This window comes from Rhinolophus ferrumequinum, chromosome 23 (genome assembly GCF_004115265.2).
Source record: "Rhinolophus ferrumequinum isolate MPI-CBG mRhiFer1 chromosome 23, mRhiFer1_v1.p, whole genome shotgun sequence".
NCBI classification, from domain to species: domain Eukaryota; kingdom Metazoa; phylum Chordata; class Mammalia; order Chiroptera; family Rhinolophidae; genus Rhinolophus; species Rhinolophus ferrumequinum.
The window spans coordinates 29,714,535-29,736,361 of record NC_046306.1 but is presented as its reverse complement, the minus strand read 5'-3'; the positions used below and the strand labels follow the sequence as shown (position 1 = coordinate 29,736,361).

General features: G+C 37.1%; 1 protein-coding gene across 2 annotated transcripts in view; it reads right to left on the bottom strand.

Annotated features, from left to right (window-relative positions):
* Positions 1 to 252: 252 nt before the first annotated feature.
* The window catches only part of PLCB1 (phospholipase C beta 1), a 663,189-nt gene continuing 641,614 nt past the window's right edge, over positions 253 to 21,827 (bottom strand). Inside the window, exon 32 of one of the 2 annotated variants that reach the window (XM_033094700.1) lies at positions 253 to 3,555. In XM_033094700.1, coding sequence (XP_032950591.1) covers positions 3,328 to 3,555 — 228 coding nt within the window. In that variant the 3' untranslated portion in view covers positions 253 to 3,327. The remainder of the gene's footprint in view (positions 3,556 to 21,827) is intronic. The other variant, XM_033094701.1, reaches the window with a different exon arrangement.

Below are 21,827 nucleotides of genomic sequence, written 5' to 3'. Positions count from 1 at the left end.
AGAAAGGAAGGGAGGCTCTATCTGGAAGTAATAGGCAAGTGCAGTGCCACTCCTGGATCGAGATACTGGAAGAGCAGGGTAACAGCATACTGTGTTCATTGGCACAGCATTGAAGCATCTCAAATTTCTGTACAAGCACAAGTGGTGAGCATTCAGGTGAGCATTACATCCTTAAAGACCGGCATTCGAACTGCTCCCATCATCTTGCCCATCAAAAGAAGGTTGGCCCTGACCCAAGCAATAACAGCTGTGTTGTGTTAAGAAATTTTTATTGTTTCCTTTGGATTTGTGATGAAAGCACATAAAATTACAAGTGGAAGAAACATCATGCCACAAAATTGCATAGAATTATTACAAAAATGTGAATTATGCATTTTAAATAACTTGAGATAGAAGAACCAAATTATGTACATTTTAAGAGCTTCAAATACTTTGTCCTATCTTTTTTCTTCTGAAAAGGCAAAAGTCACAATGTCCACTCCATCACAAACAATATTTATACAGTGCACGAGCACAACATTAAATTCAAAGTAATGCAAGCAATGGCCCTTTCTTTCAGAATTAGTTAATGACTGCTTATCCATTACTGGAGTATAATTAATGTTTGGCGATCTTGAAATGTTAAAATGAAATGTTAAAAACCAAAAACACATGGCAAGTCATTAGAACTTTGAAAATTGGTTTACACGGCCAAAACCACGCTATTCTCAGTAGTGTAAAGGTATCAGAGGGGCACAGTCTAATTTAATACACAGCTCTATTCTCTATTACAGGAAAAACCACAGTACAGAATTCCACACATTCAACAGAGAACAAGGCAAATACATAAAGGCACAAAACTGCACATCATATAGACCCCTTTTCTTTATCTTAGTCTATTTCAAGTAATATTAATATTATTAAATGATGCTATCACTGTAGTAGTTTCAATGATGCAAGATGGACAGTGTTACCCACTACCCCACAACCGCAGAAAGTGTCATTGTACAGATATAAAAATGAGATATGGCCAAATACAAACGTATTGTAAAATGACTAGAGTCACTAAGATAATGAAATCCAACCACCCAAACAGTTTTGTGTACGTAGAGGTTATTCAACCTTCGTCTATCTCTGGACTAAAATGTGATACAGTGTCCTGTAATAATCGCCATTGTGTTTGGTTATGAATGCTATTGTTTGTTCATTCTTCTGCAATTTTAGACAGCCTGTAATTTTGTTTATAAAAGTGCAGCATTCGATTTTGACCATTCTTGCTTCCTTATGATTAATGCCTTTCTTTCAAAGTGCAAAAGTGGAATGATTTAGAAAAGATTTCTCTTTCAGTTGAAATTAAGTTTTATTAAGTATCTAATTAACACCCCAAATCCTTCAGATCGAAATGCTATCATCATCTCCAAAGACAATGAGATTTTTTCCCCTGGTGTCTTGCAAGGTGTTTTTTTTTTTTTTTCCCCCAAATCAAACACTTAGTTTTGAAGTAGGCCTTCATTTTGATAAAAACTTAATTGCGATCCTTAGTTATTGCTTAAAGTTAAATAAAATAATTTCCATAAAAATATTAAATTCTGGAAACACAATTTTCAAGACACACTGGTTTTGTGTTTTAAACTGTTTTGCTAAACTACAATCAGACAGGTTTATTTTAAAGTAAAATAAAGCTGTGAGCATCTTGCTTCAGGGTTTAAACTTCATTGTTCTCTGTCGTACTCTCTAAGCTATATTTTCCTCTATATAATTACTCTCTCTTACTTAAGACCATTCAATAATATTTTTGATCGGTTTTACCATAATATATTTTTTTTCTTATGCCACCTAACATAGAAACTCAACAAAAGGACAGTTACGTGAATTAAATGTACATAGTAAATATATAACAAAAGATTCTTTTATGTTAGAATAAAATTGAAATCTGTCACTTAAAAATTATGGAAGATATTAATAAGTTTCCATATTTCTGTCTTATACATTTTTTAAATATTTTGATTATTAAAACAAGCTTAAAATCCAGTTATTGATCCTGTAAATATGTATCAAATTCATATTCTAAGTTCTAAATCTACCGCAACTTGCATCAACGACTGTGTCAATTGCTTCTTAGAATATCAATATAATTTATCCACAAAATATAGATGTTTGACCACTGTCTTCTCTATCCATTTTTCCATGAATTTGGTTTTAGGTCTTGAGGAAGAGTTTTGAGTCATTGCCAATTAAGAAACACACATCCATACCCAAATGAATGTGTGTGTGTGTGTGTGTGTGTGTGTGTGTATGTGTGTATGGTGTATGTGTCTGTATTTATATGTCTGAGTGTGTACATATATACATGGAGATAACATAGAATTTATATGTGGGTCTGTGTATTCTCTAGATAAATATTCAATCTTTATCTCTATGTCAAAAATAAATGAACCATAAAAAATGTCAGACAGCAAAATAACCACTGGAACCTGTTTACTCTGATTGAATCTCTGCTCAACGTACATCAGCTCAGCTATTTTTATTCAACTGAACAGACTCTTTGTAATTATTTATTTATTTCCGGCCAACAAACAATGAATACTCAGACGTTGAGTGCAAATAGTTAACTCTGATAGCCCACTGTCTAAAAGTGTGTGGCCAACTTGCTCATGCAACCAAATGTACCAGCCACATTGCTAAGTCTGAGAATAACTTCACCGGGCAAGGATACAATCAAGTGATTTTTTTCTTAAAGAAACAAAACAAGCTTATTTGAATCATTGTGGTATCTGATAAAGCCATGTCAGTAACAAATACACTGATGCCTCTATGTTAAATAAATTAGCAGACTGCAAGCCTCCAGTGCTTGCAAAGCAAAGGATGAAACAATTTAATATGCATGTTAACTTGGAGATGTGGTAGTTGAGAGGCAGGTAGGGAAAAAAGTGTTCCAAGTTGGCTGTTCAATAGTGATAAATAGTGATACGCATTTCTCAAACTATTTCTATTACTTTAAAACATTTTATACCAGAGCTTCAAATAAAAACATGAGTTTGATTTTCTTCAAAGAAGAGACAGTCCTTCATTACATGGTCCATGGAGCCTGCTTTGAATTTACTACTGGAAAGAAAACAAAAACCCCATCCATATACATGCACTCTCCACTAGTAGACTTACAGTAGTTTCCACACATGGAGCCTGGGCACGGGGACGTCTGCATGGGTCCTTTGGGAATTCTCCTTTTGGTGTGGATTTTAGGCTAAGGGATGCTTCTCAGGAAGATGCTCTGGGCAGTGATCTTTGTAATAAGAGTCCAATGGAGCTTGAATGGCCATGCATGTTCTGAAGGCCTGGTAGGAACAATCACAGAGGAGTATCAAACTCTTTTCCTGCGTGGTCTCCTTCCAGCTCCTCACTGGAAGGAGGCCTGTGGTTCAGTTTTCCAGGGTCTGAGGCCAGGGAGGAAGGAGCAGAACTGTGATCGCTGTCCTCGCTGATCTTCCCTTTCATGGCTTCCTGCACAAACTCCAAAATCTCCAGGGGCAGCCTTTTGAACTTGTCTTGGTACTCTTGCTCCAGCTCCACCTGCAGCTGGGAGACATCAAGAGCAGAGGGTGCTTTTATGTCATTTAGGTTTCTATAACCACCCGTGTAGAAACTTCTTGAAAGATATGTACAAAGATGAGGAGGAAAAAAGTGATTTTAATATCGTCCTCTGGTTACCTATGAGAAGATGCAAAACAGTTTAGTTGGATATGTCATTTGTCCATAGCTGAAAGTCAAGTTTTCAGGTTTTATGTGGCAGAACAGGGCTGAAGACTTGCAATAATAAAAATAAATATGTCTACACACACACACACACACACACACACACACACACAGAGGTAGGTCTTTTCAAAAAGTTTACAGAAGTAATATGCAATGATCTGAAGTTCTTAAAAGTAGGAGTTGGAAGCTACTGATAGCTGGGAGTGCCCAAGTCAGCCATGAATCGAGGTGGGGAGAGAGAAGAAGCTGACTGGAGTGAACAGGGATCAAGGTATGAGCTTTATGAAGTGCGGCCTCACGCAGAGGCTGGAAGCCAAGCTTCTAAGGAGGAGCTGGATGCATTATTACAAACCAAACATTCTCATGTAACCAACTTGAACTTCTATTTTGACTTCTTTGATCAACCTCTTTATTTTGATTCAGTTTTTTTCATTCTTATTTTGATTTGCCTCGTAAACTGCTGTAACTCCTTTGTAAACTGTCTTTTCTATATGTTTAATGCCCTGGAGAATTTACACACGTTCAGAAGTCACAGAACCCTTTCTTCAAATGCAGGCTTACATGGTGGCCCTCATCACAAAGCAAGTAAAGCCGGAGTCTTCAGAGAAGTGGGCTGAGCAGTAGAGCCAGACGTGGGTACTGCCTGCTGGGGAGCTCTGCTGTGCTGAGTTGATTCAAAACCCAGAAGTTTAAATAAAAGTCCCTTTGCTGATTGAGTGGTAAGTGGGGAGTACAATCTTCGAAATGACATGTGAGATTATGTGTTTTTTCTCCCTATAGGAGCATTGAGGCAGCTTTTCTTAAAATATGGCCTTAAAACCTTTAAAGGATTTCTTTTCATGCTTCTTAAACTTGAAGGTGCACACAATATCAACGGAAATTTTGATTTTTTTTATTCTGATTCAGGAGATCTGGGTGGGACCCAAGGTCTTGCATTTCTCAGCGCCCCAGTGTGATGCCAATGCTGCAGGTCCCCTTGGGACACTGATCACTTCCTGTCCTGGTCGTACTCTGAGCTCCCAGTTTTACTCTTTGTTTTGACCCTGGCTATCTGTCCTTCATCTGTCCTTCAGCGCAGTCTCTGGCACTTGCTCTGAGCCCTGGATCGTCTGCGATAGAGACACTGCCCAGGGCACCTGTCCCTTGGTCTTGACCGCCTTTCCTCACCCCATTCTCCGCCTGCAGCTTGAGGATATCCACTACTTCAACTCCTTTGCGCTCTTGTTTCTATGCCAGAGAGATTTTGCCAAAGCTTAGTTATTTAATGCACATTTATAATCCCTCATCTGCAATTCTAAAATCCCCAAAGTTCTGAAATACAAACGTTTTTGGTAAATTTTTGGCAAACTCACTGACATTAACTGATATAAGGCTATTTTTAATCCTTATTTCTGCCACTTCATGTGACTATCCAATGCACAGTCCTGTAGACATTAATTTGTGTGGTTATGAGTGTGACGCAGGCCTCCGTGCGGTATGATACCCATAGTATACGTATTGTATTACCTTTCTACAATCAGAAAAATGATGAATTCTGAAAAACAACAGGCCCCAAGAGTGTCAGATAATGGATTGTGGATCTATTTGAATGATTTTTTTTTCATATCAAAAAGTACCTGATATAAACAGCTTGGCCTGAGTATTAAAAATCACCTGTTCTCCCCAGATATAAAATGTGGGGTATTGATGACTACGTTGTGCTGGCGTATGAATTCTAAGCCACAGAGGAAACACGCTATGAGAAGAGTACCAGGGGGGCCTGAGGGAGCAAAGCCACCATCACACACAGCCCCACCCTCAGTGTGGGGGACAGGCCAACCTCTGGAGCGGCAGACACCATAAGACAATGACCAATTCTTTCCCAGGTGTCCAAACAATTTAGAAGGTGCTGGGGCTTTTACACCGTCACACTCTTATACTCGAGTGAAATCTCAGCCTAGTGTTTGACAGTTTCCCTTTACTACCATCCAGACCTCATCATCAATTTGCCTCAATTTTAATTCAGCAACAAATGTAGTTAAAATGTTTCTTTTCCAAAGAATGTAGGGAACGGGGAGAAAAGCAAGGGGCCCTGGCTTTGGGGAACAGCAGATTGCAGTTTTCATTTAGGAGGACCTTCACTATAGATCTATTGTTCCTGACCTAGAAGTTAATTTCTTAGGTCATTGGCGGACAAGACCCCATGGTTCTTGATCATACTGTTTCATATATATATATATGCCAAATGCCGAGTACTTTAACATTTTCTAATAATTTTTAATAATCTAATTTTAATAATTACAATTCTACACCCAGTTCTGATGTGCGGGTTTTACCCCCACACCACCTAGCAATTCTTTGCATCTCCAGCTGGGTGTTCTACAATTGAATTCAATTCTGGCTCTATCTACCTGGAGATAGCGTCAGATCCCACACATTAAGGGTTCAGTCCTCTCACCCCCACCCCATTTCAAATGCCAATCAAAGTCCAGGTTGTCACCTGTGCTTCTGACCTACTGGCTATAGTTTGGAGGTTCCAATGACCCCACCCCGCACCCCCATTGGGTTTGCTTAATTTGCTAGCGCACTTCACAGAACTCAGAGAAAACGTTTCGCTTACTAGATTACTGGTTTATAATAAAAGACTATAACTCAGGAATAGTCTGATGGAAGAGATGTGTAGGGCAAGGTATGGGAAAAGGATGCAGAGCTTCCATGGCCTCTCTAGCTGCACCACTCTCCCTATTCTCCACATGTTCACCAACCAAGAATCTCTTCAAATCCCATCCTCCTGGGTTTTTATGGAGACTCCATTACATGTCATGATCAACATAACTCATTGACCACTGGCCGTTGAACTCAATCTCCAGCCCTCTCCTCTCCCTGGAGGTTGGAGGTGGGAGACTGAAAGTTTCAACCCTCTAATCAAGTGGTTGGTTCCTATGGCAACCAGCTCCCATCTTTAGGTGCTTTCCAAAAGTCACTTTATTTACATAAGATAAGACACCTTAATTGCCTCAGCACTTAGGAAATTCCAAGGGTTTCAGGAGCTCTGTGCTGGAAACTGAGATTAAGACAAAATACATACTCCTTATTATAAATCACAACTTCACAATAGTAATAATTTAATTTAAATTATTATTTTAAATAATTTTTAATAATTGACCCAGTTATGGCTAAATTATAACTTTAGTGGACTCTTCCTTTTATCATGGGTTAGCAATGGATGTTATTGTATTCTAAACTATTTTGATAAATTAAAATATTTAATGTATTAACTAAGTTAAATTAATGTATATGAAATGTCATATATTCCACTCTATAAAAAAGTCATTCATGTATTAATGAATTAATTATAAAATATCATTTATTATTAAATTTCAAGTTAGAGCTTTTCTTTTTATTTATTTCTCCTTTTTACAAATGGAATACTAGCTCATTGTAAGAAAATATGGAAAGTATGCAAAGCCCATCTCTCAGGAGTCTAAGGCTATTTCAGTACAAGGGTTGCAAAGTCAGATATTGAGTGGGAAAAGGCAAGTCATGAAAATCAGAAACAGGCTGTGTGCAAGGAAGTCCGAGTGGTGGGGAGGACATGTTCTGTCTAAAGGACTTTCCTGAAACTCACTCTAGCTGATGCCTGATAGATTTTTGTTTTTCAAGAGAAGTGAGAAATCCAAATGTTTGTGTAAGATCTCCTGATTTTTTAAATTGTTGGCAATCAATTCAATCCACACTCATGAGTCCTACTGGGCTTGTGGAGAGTGTCTAACTTCTATCCTAGCAGATTTAAATCTGGTTTAGATCAGAGGACTCAAGGGATTGGGTCCAACCAGGGAATTTCAGCTTGGATTCCTCCTATTTTCCCTCCCCACAATCCTGAACTTCAGATGGTCCTCCACTGGGTACCAGGGATTGCTCTTGATCATCCATTTGCTGGGATTCAGGGACATCTCATTTAATTGTCATATTCTGGTTCATGTACTCAAAATCATGTTGAGTTTCTACTCTGTGCGACTCAAGCTGCACGTTTTGTGGGAATGGTAGATAGATGGCACAAATGACAGCCATTCTTCTCCCCTTCCTGTAATCACACCTTTGCAGTTCCTCCTATCAAAGAGTGCAGTGTATTTTTTATCTTGGATCTGGGAAGGCCTTGTGATTTGCTTTGTTCAGTACAATGTGCCAGAGTGACAGTACGCAGTTGGTGAGCCTAGACTTCAAAAGGCCCTGTGTGCTTCTGCACTCTCTGTTGAAAGCTTACTTAGGCGTCCTGTGAAGCAGTGGCCTGCTGGAGGACACATATGACCCACTTATATCCCTCTCTATCACCTCAACTGACTATCAGACATGAAAGTGAAGCTCTTATAAACCAGCCAGCCCCTAGCTGACCCACCAGCTAAACACAGGCTGGTGCTGGGCTACTGAGATCTGCTGAGCCTGGCCCAGACCAGACGACTCATGAGCTTAGAAATGCTTATTGTTTTATGCCACTGAGTTTTGTGGTTGTTGGGCAGCAGTATTGCGGCCATAACTCATGATATAATGGAAGAATTCAAAGGCATGCCATACATGGTCTGGCTTCATAAAACACTCATAATTTAATTCAGCAGGCCCCATCTTTTCATTGCCTGTGGCCTCAAAACACATTCTTGAGGGAAAATCACCATAGGACAAATAGATCTTTATGAGAAATTTGATTTTGTAGGATATGCCTTAGAGCTTTTCTAAATTAGCACACATGAGCTTTCTTGATCTTAGGTTTATAAGATGTATTTTTAGAAAATGGACAAAAAAGAGGGAGGAACAGGGTCAAATTTAATCTCTAATTTTAAGGGAGATTTTTATATTATACTCAGGTATTAATAAATAAGAGCATTGCTAGAGTTTGTTTTATTCCAGGCTGAGTTCACCAATTTGACAAGCAAGACTCAATTTCTAAATTTCTTTGTTAACTAGATTTTCAAAAGATGTTGCCCACTCATCACTTCTGTGAACTCTGTTAGATAAGAAAGGAAAGGCAATACACTCAAGTTCAAATGTGTTTGGCCCTGCCTTACTGTATTGTCAAAGATATTTGCACTCGGGATGGTATTCTGCCTCTGACATTTTTTATAACTACCTTAAGAAATAAAGCAAGAATTTTATTTAGTTAACCAAGATTTTTAGATGTATAAATACATGTGATGATGAAGGAGAAAGCAGTTATTCATGAAGGTTAGTTTACAAACAGAAAAAAAAAGAACACCTCAGTATAATGTAAGTGTGCCATAAATACAAAAAAAGGCAAGTTATTGAGTTATAAAGAGATATAATCAAAGCCACTTTTCTGAGGAAACAAGTTGAAACCAGAGACTAATAAGCTACAGTGAAATAACAAAGACAAAACTATTGAAACTTAAAAAAAAAAAAAAAAAATTCTATGGAGAATGCACAGACAGATACTGAAGAAGTTTTTCATAATTTCACCTCAGGTCCAACTCAAGTCATTTTGCCCAATGAAGTGTATTGGAAACCTTAATATAAAACAAAAAACAGTAAAAATCTTCAGAGAAAACCTAGGTAAATAATTGTATAACCATGGGGTACAGAGACCTTCTTAAGCAAGACAGAAAAAATGTAAGCTACAAAGGAAAATTTTATTAGGTATATTTATCTTAATGAAAATAATCTTTTCAATTGTCACCCCAATAAATTTAAAAAAAAAAAAGGAAAAAAAAAGAAAAGAATCTTTTTTGGTAAAAAATTGGGCAAAACTCAAGTAATTCATAGGAGAAGAAACACAAATATCTAATATACTCATGTATATGAGAAGATACTCTCATTAAAAATCAGGGACATGCAATAGCACAACACCTTGTTAAGAGACATTATATGGGTAAAAATATATATACGTATTTTAAAAGAGAAATAACATCTGGTGGGAAACTGACATTTTCAAACATTAGGCAATAATCTGATAATGTCTATAAGAAGGACAATGCACACACTCAAAAACAAAACAAAATAAAAGCAACAATAACAAAACCCCTGAAAACGACCTTAATTAATTTTAATCTTATGTCACATATGCATTATCATTGTCTGTCACTATATATTTTTGGTGAATCATTTAAAAATAAATTTCAGAGATCATGACATTTTATCCATAGATATTGGACCACACATCTCTTACAAATAAGGACATTTTCCTATATCATGGTAATATCTTAATGATTTTAAGGAAATGAATAATAATTCCTTAGTTTTTAATCTAATACCCTTCCATGTTCAAATTTCCCCAATATTACGCCTCCCCAATTTCTCTAGCTTATCTTTCTGACCACAAGTTAAAGTTCATGTATTGCATTTGTTTCTTGTGTCTTTCTCATGTTTCCCACTTGAGTTATTTATTGCTTTCCATTCTTTTATGACTTGGATTTTTGAAGAATCCTGTTCAATTTTCTTATAGAATGCCCACATTCTGAATTTGTCTGATGGTTTCCTTACGGAGTCATTTAAGTTAGTCCTGGAAACCCTGCACATCTTATAAACTAGAAGTTAAACCTGTAGGCTTGATTAGATGGAGGTTAAACATTTGTTGGAGCAAGAATAATCAATAGGTATTCTTTTATAGCTCATATTGCAACATATTGGTGGGCAAGTGTCAGGTGTCACATTATCAGTGATTCTAAGTTTGATCAGTTGGCTAAAAGTGGTAAAGATCAGACCTCAATTTTTGTCAAATATTTTTCCTTTTGCAATTAACAGTTATTCTGTAGGGTGAAACTCTGGATCCACATAAATTTTCCTTAGTACATTTTCATGAAATTGATGATTCTTGCCTATCTTATTGGGGGTAAATGGTAATTTTCTAATTCTTTCTTACAGCTCGTATTTTTCTGTAAGAAAGAGCTTTTGCTCATCATGTGGAGATAAACTAGCGTTCCTCCTAAAAAGGCAGGATAAGCATTTAATTTTTTTCCTTTAGTTACAAATTTTCTGAGTAAGGAGTTCGGGCAATAATCATTTCAAAAGATGGCAAATGAGTTTTCTTCTTCTTTTCTCTCTCTCTGAAAATAACTATGGACAATACATTTTAATTTCAATTTATTTTTTTAAAAATCAGTTACAGCCATTATTTATCTATTTATTTTTTGAGGTCAAATTCTTCCACATTTGGTCAGTGGAAGCCCTTTCAAAGCAGACTTCTAGGCCCTTTTGACATGTCCCTATTAGTTTTTGAGCACTTGCTTTTCTAGGTATAACAAGATAACCTCAGATACCTCTTGCACTTTCTCTGCCTCAGACCTTGAATTAGCCACTTTTCCAAAGAGCCTTTGGTAGGGAAGGCATTCATAAATCAATCTCTGGGTGCTAAAAGTGCTCACTGCTCCCAGATTATCATTGCATTTAGGCCGTCTCAGTGGACAGTTATGGCACATATTTTGAAAAACCATTAGTACATATTGATATTTCAAATTTAAATGTCACAGTATAGATTTTTGTTCTTAACTATTTTGATTTTATATTTGTATATCTTTTGTGTTTGTAATTAATTTTGTATATTTTACTTATTTGCTTATTTGCTTTACATTGCAATATACAGAAGTAGTTTCAAAGTTATAACCTATCAATAAATAACCATGTGAAACTTAAGACTTTTTTGAGATTTTTTTTCACAGAATATATCCCACTAAGGATCCACTATAATATTACTCTGCTGAATAATATTACTCTGCTGAATTCACTTGAAATAATTATACTCTTTGCATAATTATGTTACTTTTGATATATACACATAGGGTCATTTATTTCAGTTTGTTTTCTCATTTAAAAATTTATATTATTTCACCTTTTTTTCCTTTCTCTGGGAAAAATTTATATGTTTCACTTTTTCTTTCTGTCTTTGTTATATTTTTAAAAATTTAATTCCTCACAGTTTTTAAACTCTTTAAAAATATCTGGCTTTTGGGAAATGGAAACGGTAATTGGGTACTATGATTATCTTGCTCAAAATATTTTGAAATTTACTGCTAAAGATTAGGGAAAATAATAAGAATAACAAGCAAACAAGTAAAGTAACAACAAACATCAATAAGACTTAGCGTTTCTGTAAAATAAAATATAAGGCTTCCACTTAAAGAAATATAATGGAGCCACTAAATGTGAACCAAAAATGACTATAAAAATGGGGAAAATTATTATATTACTATGATAAATTAAGAAAGTCTACACACAGTTGTATATGTACTGTGATTATAACTATGACAATATTTTCTAAGAATACAAAATTACTTCGAAAGGAAATACTACAATATAAACTGTGTTGGGATTATGAGTATTTTTATTTTTCCTATTTTTCATTTTGATGGTAATGTGATTATTGGCAATGTAATTATTTTATTTTTAGCATAAAATAGTATTCTAAAATAAAAATAAAATGCATTATATTTTTAAAAATACAAAATGGAAAAATAAAAAATGCTGAATGTAGGATAGAGTGACCAGGAAAATTTTATGAGGAATTATTGCAGGGATTATGGTATTTTAACTTCTACATCGTCAGTTAGCTAAGAGGTTATTAAAAACAATGGGAAAAGCATTAAAAGGTACATATATAGAATGGGTGGCTGAGCAATCTTGTAAACCCTCATCTTATTTTTAGAATTAATCTCATGAATTTTTACTTCAACCATGAACAGAAATAACAGGGTCATATAAAAATTACAGAGTGAGGTCAGTCAGGTTACTAGAGGATTGTTGGAAAATAGCATGTGGGAAAATAGGACTACATTATATATAACCAACCATTCCAGTTTTTGTTTGTTTGTTTGTTTTCTGAATTTCCTTAGAATAAATTGCAATGAGAGTTTAAGTCAAATGGCTGAATGGGTGGGAAATTCTTCTACTCCAAACACAGGGACATGCTGAATGAGACAGAACACATACATTTATTAAAATTTATAACTGAGTTTTGATATGAGAAAAGGAAATCCCTATGAAACAGGAATAACAAAAGAATGCAAAGCTAAAAGGCTCACGTATGGCAGAGTAGCTTCTCCATCTTGGGGAGCTGGGTTTTAATGTTCTAAGAGGTTGGGAAATGGGCCTAAGAATTTTGGGTATTGGAGTGCTGAAACTGAAGTCCTTGCACAAAACCAGGAGTCTCCACACTCAAAACGGGGATGAGGAAATCATAATCCATAATCTTGGGGACAAAGTGAAGAAGCTAGTGATTCATGGGGCCTATTGGTGGAAAAAAGTCAGCAACAAGGAATCGAAACCCAAACCAACACCACAAATGAGTGCAATTTCCAAATTCACATTATCTCTGTGAATGGGTATCCAATGCCAATAAATCAAAGCAAACACTGTTCAAAAATTGAAAAACCTATGGAGTCCCAGCAGAGGCACAGATAATTCAGACTGTTTGGATTGTCTACTACCCTATAGATAAACAATTCCCACTGAATATGAACTCAAAGTTTAAAATTACAAACCACTCAAATAAAACGCAGCATTTGTTCAACCTTGTAATTCAAGGTTCCACTGGCAACTGAAATATAAAGAAAATGAGTAAAATGGTGTTCTGTGTATTTCTAGGGCAAAATAAAAAAATACTTCAAACCTAAACAGAAATAATTTGGACAGTTCACACTAATGTAAAAGAATAGTTAATTTACAATAGGTGTAAATTCCTGAGACTTTTAATCAAGTGCTAAAGTATGGTGTATGCTTATATTTTTGGCGGATTTGTTTGTTTGAAAATGATACTAAAATTAATTTTCAATTTTGAATAAATACCAAGTAGACTAGGAAGGCAATCACAAATTAAACTGCTGCCATTGGTTTATATAAGTGGATAATTCATTGAGGGATAGATAAGATTCTCTCTCCACAGAAAGTGCTTGCATTTTACCAAATATGACTTTGGGTAGCTTATTTAACCCCTTGGAATTTAAACCATCTCATACAAAATGGGGATAATAATGTTAGTTACCACAGGTTGTTGTTAAAAGATTTAAATGAGATCATGCACGTTAAGTAATTAACATATTGTGCTTGCTTATTAATTCATTTTGTATAACTTTATTTCTAAAAAGAGGAAACAAAAAGAACTTGCAGCTGAAAACATCGGGAACCCTGTCTACCATGTTTCCCTGAAAATAAGACCTAGCCAGACAATCAGCTCTAATGCGTCTTTTGGAGCAAAAATTAATATAAGACCCGATCTTATTTTACTGTATTATAAGACCAGGTCTTAATATAATATAATATAATATAATATAATATAATATAATATAATATAATACCGGGTCTTATATTAATTTTTGCTGCAAAAGACACATTACAGCTGATTGTCCAGCTAGGTCTTATTTTCAGGGAAACACGGTAATATAAGGACTTTGTTCTTTACAATTATATCATTTGAATCGTTATGTGGTCAATGAAACACAATTATGGTATTTGTTAGATTTCTCTTCTTGGGATATGTGCTGGATTGTTGTTGATTTTTAAACATTTCTCAACAAATATCTTTGAATATTATCTGATTGGTGGAAGGCCCTTTGGTGCTGTGGAGAATAAAAAACTTAGAATCCTTCCAGGGTAATAAGCGATGTGCTTTTTAAATTTTATTTCAAGTCAAAAGCCAAATGCATTCTGACATAGTTCTTACGTGTAAACTTCTCTATAATTCATATACGCCATGAAACTATCTACAGGAGAAATTTGCTCTTAATACAGCAAAGAACATCGATTCCTGTGACTTTTTCCCCAGCTCCATCCTCATCCCTTCTCCACTATCTTTTCCTCAGCATACTTCTCTTGAAATGCTTCAATTTCCTAATTTAACCCATAATTTAAACCTACTCTGATTTTTAAAAAGGATTTCAAAATGTCTTTTGTAATCGTCTTACAGGCATCTAGAAATTAGTGTAGAAACCTTTGAAAGGGACTTTAGCAATTATATACTCAACCCCTCCAAGAGTTAGTAGTACTGGAGAGAGATTTTAGAAATTATATAGTCAAACCTTTTCTTTTTACTTAGTATAAACCTGTGGCCAAAAGAAGTTAAGTAGTGTTCTCAAAGATACAGCTTATTAATAGCAAAACTAGGCCCAGAACCTAGCTAATTCTCCTCTCCAATAGATTGACTGAATTAATGGCCCCAATACTTTACCGCTCTCTATATCCATAGTCTTTGCCTTATGACTTGAAGTCTATCTCTCTACCTCTTGACTATGAGGTAGTCATGTGACTTGTTCTGGCCAATAGGATGTTCGTAGACCTGTCCCAAGCAGAGGCTTGATAAAGCACTTATGCATTTTAGCTTTCACTCCTGTTGTTCTGCCATGGTCATGGGAACATGCCTGGACTAGTCTGGTAGAGGACAAGACACATGGAACAGATCAAAACACACCAATCATCCCAGTCACATAGCCTAAATCATCCAAGATCAATCAGCAGCTGGATGCATCCAGAGATGTAAGCAAGTCCAGCTGAGATTAGTAGGGTCCTCTACTTGACCTATCACTAACCACAGATATATGAACAAGCTCATCTAAGATGAGCTACGCTCAGCCCAGATCAGCTGAACCCTGCAAACTGGTGAACTCAATAAATATTTATTATTGCCTGCCAGTGAAGTTTTATTTGTTACACAGTGTTATTGGAGTATTTCTCTCATGACTCCCATAATTTCTCTCAAAAGTGTGTATGAAATTCTATGGCCTTGACATGGAATGAATTGTCCGCCGTGTCCCAGGAGCCAGACTCTTGCTGCCATATATACATAACCATTCAGCATCTAAAAGCAAATTACACTATAACATTACGCAATAATTATCCTACCTGGTAAGCCACTTCATCTCAGCTTAAGTGTGTATTCCAGGCCTTGAAATTTTTGTGTCAGCACTTAAGTCCTCTCCCCTTATAGGTGTCTGCCTAGGAGTTTTCTATTTTTAGTTGGGTGCTTTCTGTAGGAAAACTCAGCTGGGGCTTGTCATAGCTGGGAATAAAAATGATTGTGAATGAGGAAAACAACTTTGATTTTATCAAAATGGTTAATCATAGTCCAGAGACACCTTGTTAAACTGAAAGTTACTATTGTATGTGAAATACCAAAAGATGGTTTAAATCTTTAAAGACCTGTGCTCTGGGCTAAGGAAGCTAAGAGATTTGTTTTATAACTTCCAGCGAACACACATTCAGCACATTACTAACCATCATTCTTTAAATAAGGAAACGGAAGACTCCCACTCAAGTGGTTTAGTACAGAATCAATATCTGGCCACCAAACTCTTGCCTCCCAATCCAGGCCTGTGTCCCCACCATTCCTGCCAAACCCCTTACTCTGTAAAAACAAGATCTGTGAAGATCACAGTATTCCACTATTCTTCTGTGTTTTGAGAGAAGAATAAGAAATAACACTGGTATATTTTTCTTGCATTTCTAGGATTTCAAATTTGCTTTCACAAAGTAATTGGGAGTAGCTTTTACTGAAAGTGATGCTGAGATGGTGTCCCATGGCATGGGGTCTTACTGACATGCTGCCCTGTTTAATAATGGAGTAGGGCTCATGGAAAACAATGACTCACCCAGGTGCAATCAGCCTGGTCTGTTTCTAAGTTCATGGGCTTTTCTATTTGTGTCTGTCATGCTTGGAAGACACTGGCTTTTTACTCTCCCCTACATCATTCTTAGCATCTGTTTATTTGGTCAGCTGGCTGTTTTCCTGTTTGCCATTAAATGCAGTCTAATCTAATCAGATTATTTCTGTAAAGAGTCAGATACTACCAGAAAGAATAAGCAAATGGAAAAATTGAGATAAGGAAAAAAAAAATCCTAGCTTCAAAGGAAAAGCAAAAATCTCTTGGGCTAGAACCAATTTAGTAAACATTGCTAGTAAATTGCAGGAAAATATAAAACCATAAAAATAATGATGGTAATATAATGATGGTGATAATTGCAATTTGCTGAGTGTTTACTGAGTGGCAGGCACTGTTCTGAAGACTTTTCACGTATTAACCAATTTAATACATGTACAGTAAGTTCCAAATTTCTAAATTCAAATATCTATGGGGCCCAAGAAACAACATAAATCTGTGAATTAGGTTTTGTATAAGGCCATAGGGAAATACCAAGAACTGTTGCCGACTGGAATTGTATTTCACGTTTAAAACACTCAAATTCAAGAATGTTAATACGTACAAGAGTCAAATAAAAGCTTCAATTTAGTCGGCACGTTACCGGTTTGTGGCTCCTGATTTAGCTACGCTATGAGGAGGAAGGGCATGGCAGTAAAGGGTGATTTATGTCCACTGGAGAGAGGCTAAGAAAGACACCACCAGGAAAATCCCATTCTCTCAACCACATACACCCTAAAAGAATCAATGAAAAGCCTCAGGTCAGTTGAAATGAAAGGTTTTTTCCAAAGCTAATTATTTTTAGATGAAGTGTGTGTTTCTTTTCAATCAAGTGGAATGCCACCAGCAGGGAAGAATTGAACTTACATTACGAATGTAATTCCATACTGAGTCACGTTAGAAAGAGATGTCTGTAGTTCAGATGGTGCCTGCAACCATCTCAGAGAAGTGGGAGTCCCGGTGAAACATCCTCCTTGGCAAATCTTGGGCTGGGATCATTTAAGAGATGCCGGAAGTGGTCTCTGAAGACTTATTCTCATGGAGGCCCCACCCTTGCACGGGCCTCCCTTCAGATCCGAGTCTCCTCATCTGCACACACCTTTCTTTTAACTCCTTTTAGGACTTGCCAAGCATTAGTTATTACCCGAGTTAAGTAGTAGCTAAAACCGCTCTTTTTTTGTCTTACAGCCGGTGCATCACATTTGAAAAACAGGAGAGAGGCTGTGTCAAATGTCCTGGAATAAACTCAGGCATATCCCTGGAGAACGCCCTTCTCCCGATCACCTAAAATTAGTTTCGGTTTTTCTTTTACTTTTTATAAATGTATATTTCCAGAGTGGTTAGCTGTAGTAGGATTTTATCAAGATAATTGATTTCGATGCTTAGGGAGAGAGGATTTCCTAATTATAGAGTCGCGCCTTCTAAATACGATGTTTAGCCTTCTGCTTAAATTGCTGTGGGTTTTGGTTGTCCGTTTACAACTTCATCTGAGAGGCAAGTAGACATTTGTTCTATTGGCCTTATGAGTGTTTTGAGAAGCCTGATTGCCATGCCTGAATTCTCCATCCAAGGTGAAGTTGGAAACTATAATGGAGTTTAGCAAACTGAAACAGGGCCAAGTAGAAAGGTAAACGAATGAATGGGAACAGGCAGGAACTACGGTGACTGACGAGAGTGTTCCTCTGTCACAAAAAGCAGCTATCTGATCTTGCCAGCTAGGTTGCTGCCACGTGTATGCCCAAGGTTGCCACATCCGATTTTTCCAAAGAAGCTAGCAATCTGTATTTTCATGTTAAATCATCTGGTTTGTCAATATTGGCATCTACATTAGAAACGTAAAAAAATGGTTTTCCAAAGAGGGGAAAACAACCACGACCACAACAAGACTGTGTAGGTCAATTTGCAGCTTCTGGGACATCTGAGTAATGTATGAGGTCGGACAATCAAGTTCGTGAACTCATCCTAGAAAAAGTGCTTCACACTTCGTTGCTGAATATCACTATGGCCACCTTTGAAGTATCCCTCTTGGGAAGCTATGCACTGACACCAGTGCCTAAGTCCACCCTTCAAAGCAATTTTGGAACTCTTTCTGGAATGGCCATCAAGGCTGTCATCGTACTACCCTTGATGTCCTGAATGTCATCAAAATGTCTTCCTTTCAATATTTCCTTTATCTTCGGGTAAAGAAAGAAGTCACTGGGAGGGGGGGTAAGGGGGCAGATCAGGTGAGTAGGGAGGGTGTTCCAATACAGTTATTTGTTTACTGGCTAAAAACTCCCTCACAGACAGTGCCCTGTGAGCTGGTGCATTGTCGTGATGCAAGAGCCATGAATTGTTGGCAAAAAGTTCAGGCGGACTGAACTTTTTCACGCAGCCTTTTCAGCACTTCCAAATAGTAAACTTGGTTAACTATTTGTCCAGTTTGTTAAAATTCATAATGAATAATCCCTCTGATATCAAAAAAAGTTTAGTAACATCGTTGCAACAAGTTTGCGAACTTAATTGTCACACCTCGTACACTTTGGGTTTGTCTTTGGACTTGATAGATAACTACCCCAAAGTCTACTGAGGCCTCCCCATTCAGGGATTGGACTCCATCCTCTCTGCTATGTGAAGGAGACATTACCACATTGTGCTGGTGTCCTGAATCTTTGACAAGGCACTCATCCCTGGGAATAAGACATTTTAGTCTAACCACAGATAAGCTTTTGACTCTATTCTAGTCAGCTCCTCTTGAAGGCACTTGCTGAATAATTTGGAAGGTTCCCCTATTTCTCCATTTCCTCATATCAAAGTGTGATGCTGTGCCTGTGCTACATCCACAGGGTTTGGAATGAGACATCTGATAAACCTCATCGCAAGGTGTTTTTATAGAAATGTTCCTTTTTAAGTCTAGGCCAGATCTTTGTACTGATGGATCTCCCCGCTTTTTTTTTTTTTCTAAGTGGTCTGCAGAGGTCATTTGGAAAACAAGTGTTTACTGACTTTATCTTTAAGGTCTTATATGAGTGGTAGTCTTATATGAGTTAGAGTCATTCTAGACATAGTAGATTTGAATTCCATTATCTTGGTCTCCATTGCAGAAAATGACTAGTTACCTCCCAAATTTACTTGTGCTCTTTCATGGTGTCTACTGTGCCTGGATGGCAGCTGCCTAGACAAAGGCAATGTTTGTAAGCCCTCCTCACTATCTTTGTATCCGGGGGTGGACATGTGACCAGTTCTTGCCAATGAAATATCAGGGCAGGGATTTTCAGAGGCATCTCTACTGTCTCTTTCCCTTTTCCAGCAAGGCCCTGGATGATACAGCCACATTATGAAAAGAACCTGATTCTCTAAATTACTATGTGGAAGCATGCTGTCCACCAATCAGAAGTACCAACAATGAACTGTTAGGTGAAAAACAAAATTCTCTTGTATGAAGCCAATGACATTTTGATGCTACCTGTAGTAGTTTTAGTAGTAGCTTGTAATAGTAGTTAGTGTTATGCTAACCAATACATTCTCACACATGTAGTTTGTGTGGCAGGATTTACATTAAAGTTAGGGGAATGATGAATATACATGTAGGTTTCTCCTATTTATGATTCATCTTTATTAGCCAAATTTTATACCATAAAGATGGCCTCTTAAAGTTGCTTGGGGCTTATTTGGTTATTCTAGATTTAAAGTAGAATTAGAGAATAATCTTAACAGTAAATCTTGAGTAGCTACTTTACAGCTATAAGAGAAAAAGAGCTAGTGTTATAAAACCCTGGGGTTCCATTAATCTTTATCTATTTGTTTTCTATAAGGAAAATGCAGACAGGGGAAAAATAGCCCTTTTCTTCCGTTGTTATGACTGGATTAAAGTATATGTAGAACCTATAGGGCACGACTATAAAGAAGTTACTCTTGTAAGGACAGGAATGGGTGACTTCAATGAAGTATTATGTGCAAATCAATTTTAAGACATTATTCCTTGTTCTTTGGCTGAGATAACAGGGCAGAGCTAGTTAGTTAAATCTTACTTTCTGCTGCCACCTTCCCACCAGCCTACCATCTCCTGGCATCGCACAACTCTAGGGTTGCTTCTAAAAACTTGGGTGATTTTTTTCAACTCACCCAATCTAGGGGTTTAAAACCCCTTCTGATGGCTCATAGGCATCCTTACTTACACAGGGATAAATGGCTTTAGGGAAAGCTACTGGTGACAGAAAAGTCTAGTAGGTTCTACTATCAAGCCTATTCTGGGTGGTTCCCAGTTGCCTTGCTAGCCACAGAGCCATTTTAAGCCCAGATCACGGTACATATGCCAATGCTTGCAATACTGAACTGGACAGCAAATGCCAGTGAGTCATGGCTCATTTACTCACTTTTTTGTCTTTAATCCTTCATATATTCATTGATTTATTCGTTCATTTATTCAAAATTTATTGAGTGTCCTTCTATGTACCTGGCACTGTGACTAAATGCGAGGCATGGAGATGTGAAGGAGAGACAGGCTTGGTTTCAAGGAGTCCCCAGACCCGTGGGAAAATGTGAAACGTAAAACAATCATGTGAGATGCTGAGGGAAAGTACTATGATAAAATTATAACTAACATACAGTAGTAGCACAAAGGAGGGAGTGATCACCTCTCCCTGGTATTACAGGGTAGGAATTACCTGAGACCAGAAGTACTGGCCACCATTACACGTCACCTGCACACTTGTCCAGGTGACTGCCACTTAGCTGTATCAAGGACCCGTCCATATCATTACCCCTTACTCTCTGTAGCACAGCCAATTTTATTCCAAAATAACTAAAAAAGAGAAAATATGAGAACTCTGAATTGTTTTTTTTTAAAAAAAAACAGTGCTATTTTGCCTAATTGTATACTAAGTAATGAATCCACAACTTGGAGAACCAATGCTTTAGAACTTAAGTTGGCAGGTGATTCTTATGAGTATATACATGAATTTTTGAGAATCAGTCATATATTTAATGAATGGGGCTTGCCAAAAAAGTAGAGTCAGATTTGGAAAATATTTTATAAACCTCAACACACTTACTTATTGTCAAGGTGCATATATCAGTACACGGTACTGGGTTCAATGCCACGGAAATTGGAATTACTGAGACTGTAGCGTTATAATCTAGGGGAGCTTCTCATCTAATTCTGAAGCTAACTATAGAAGTGATTGTCACTGCCCAACCTAGAACCCTTTTGGACTGACCTTTGCAATGCAGACTGACCTAGTTCCAACTGCCTGCTCTTTCTAGTGGAGAGCACAGCTGGCTGGATGGAAGTGCTGCACACTAGGTGGCATATGTATACCCCAGCTCCCTTACCCTTTGCATGGAATAACCCTAAGATGCATATTCTAAAGTATCCCAGAGTTCCCTAGCAGGATTGAGTACAAACACACTGTATATTGGCTGCCTTGCTTTTCTTGCCACACTTCCCTACCCCCGACCAGTTTCCTGGGATCACTTCTCAGAAGCACGGCTTGTACTCAAATCCTT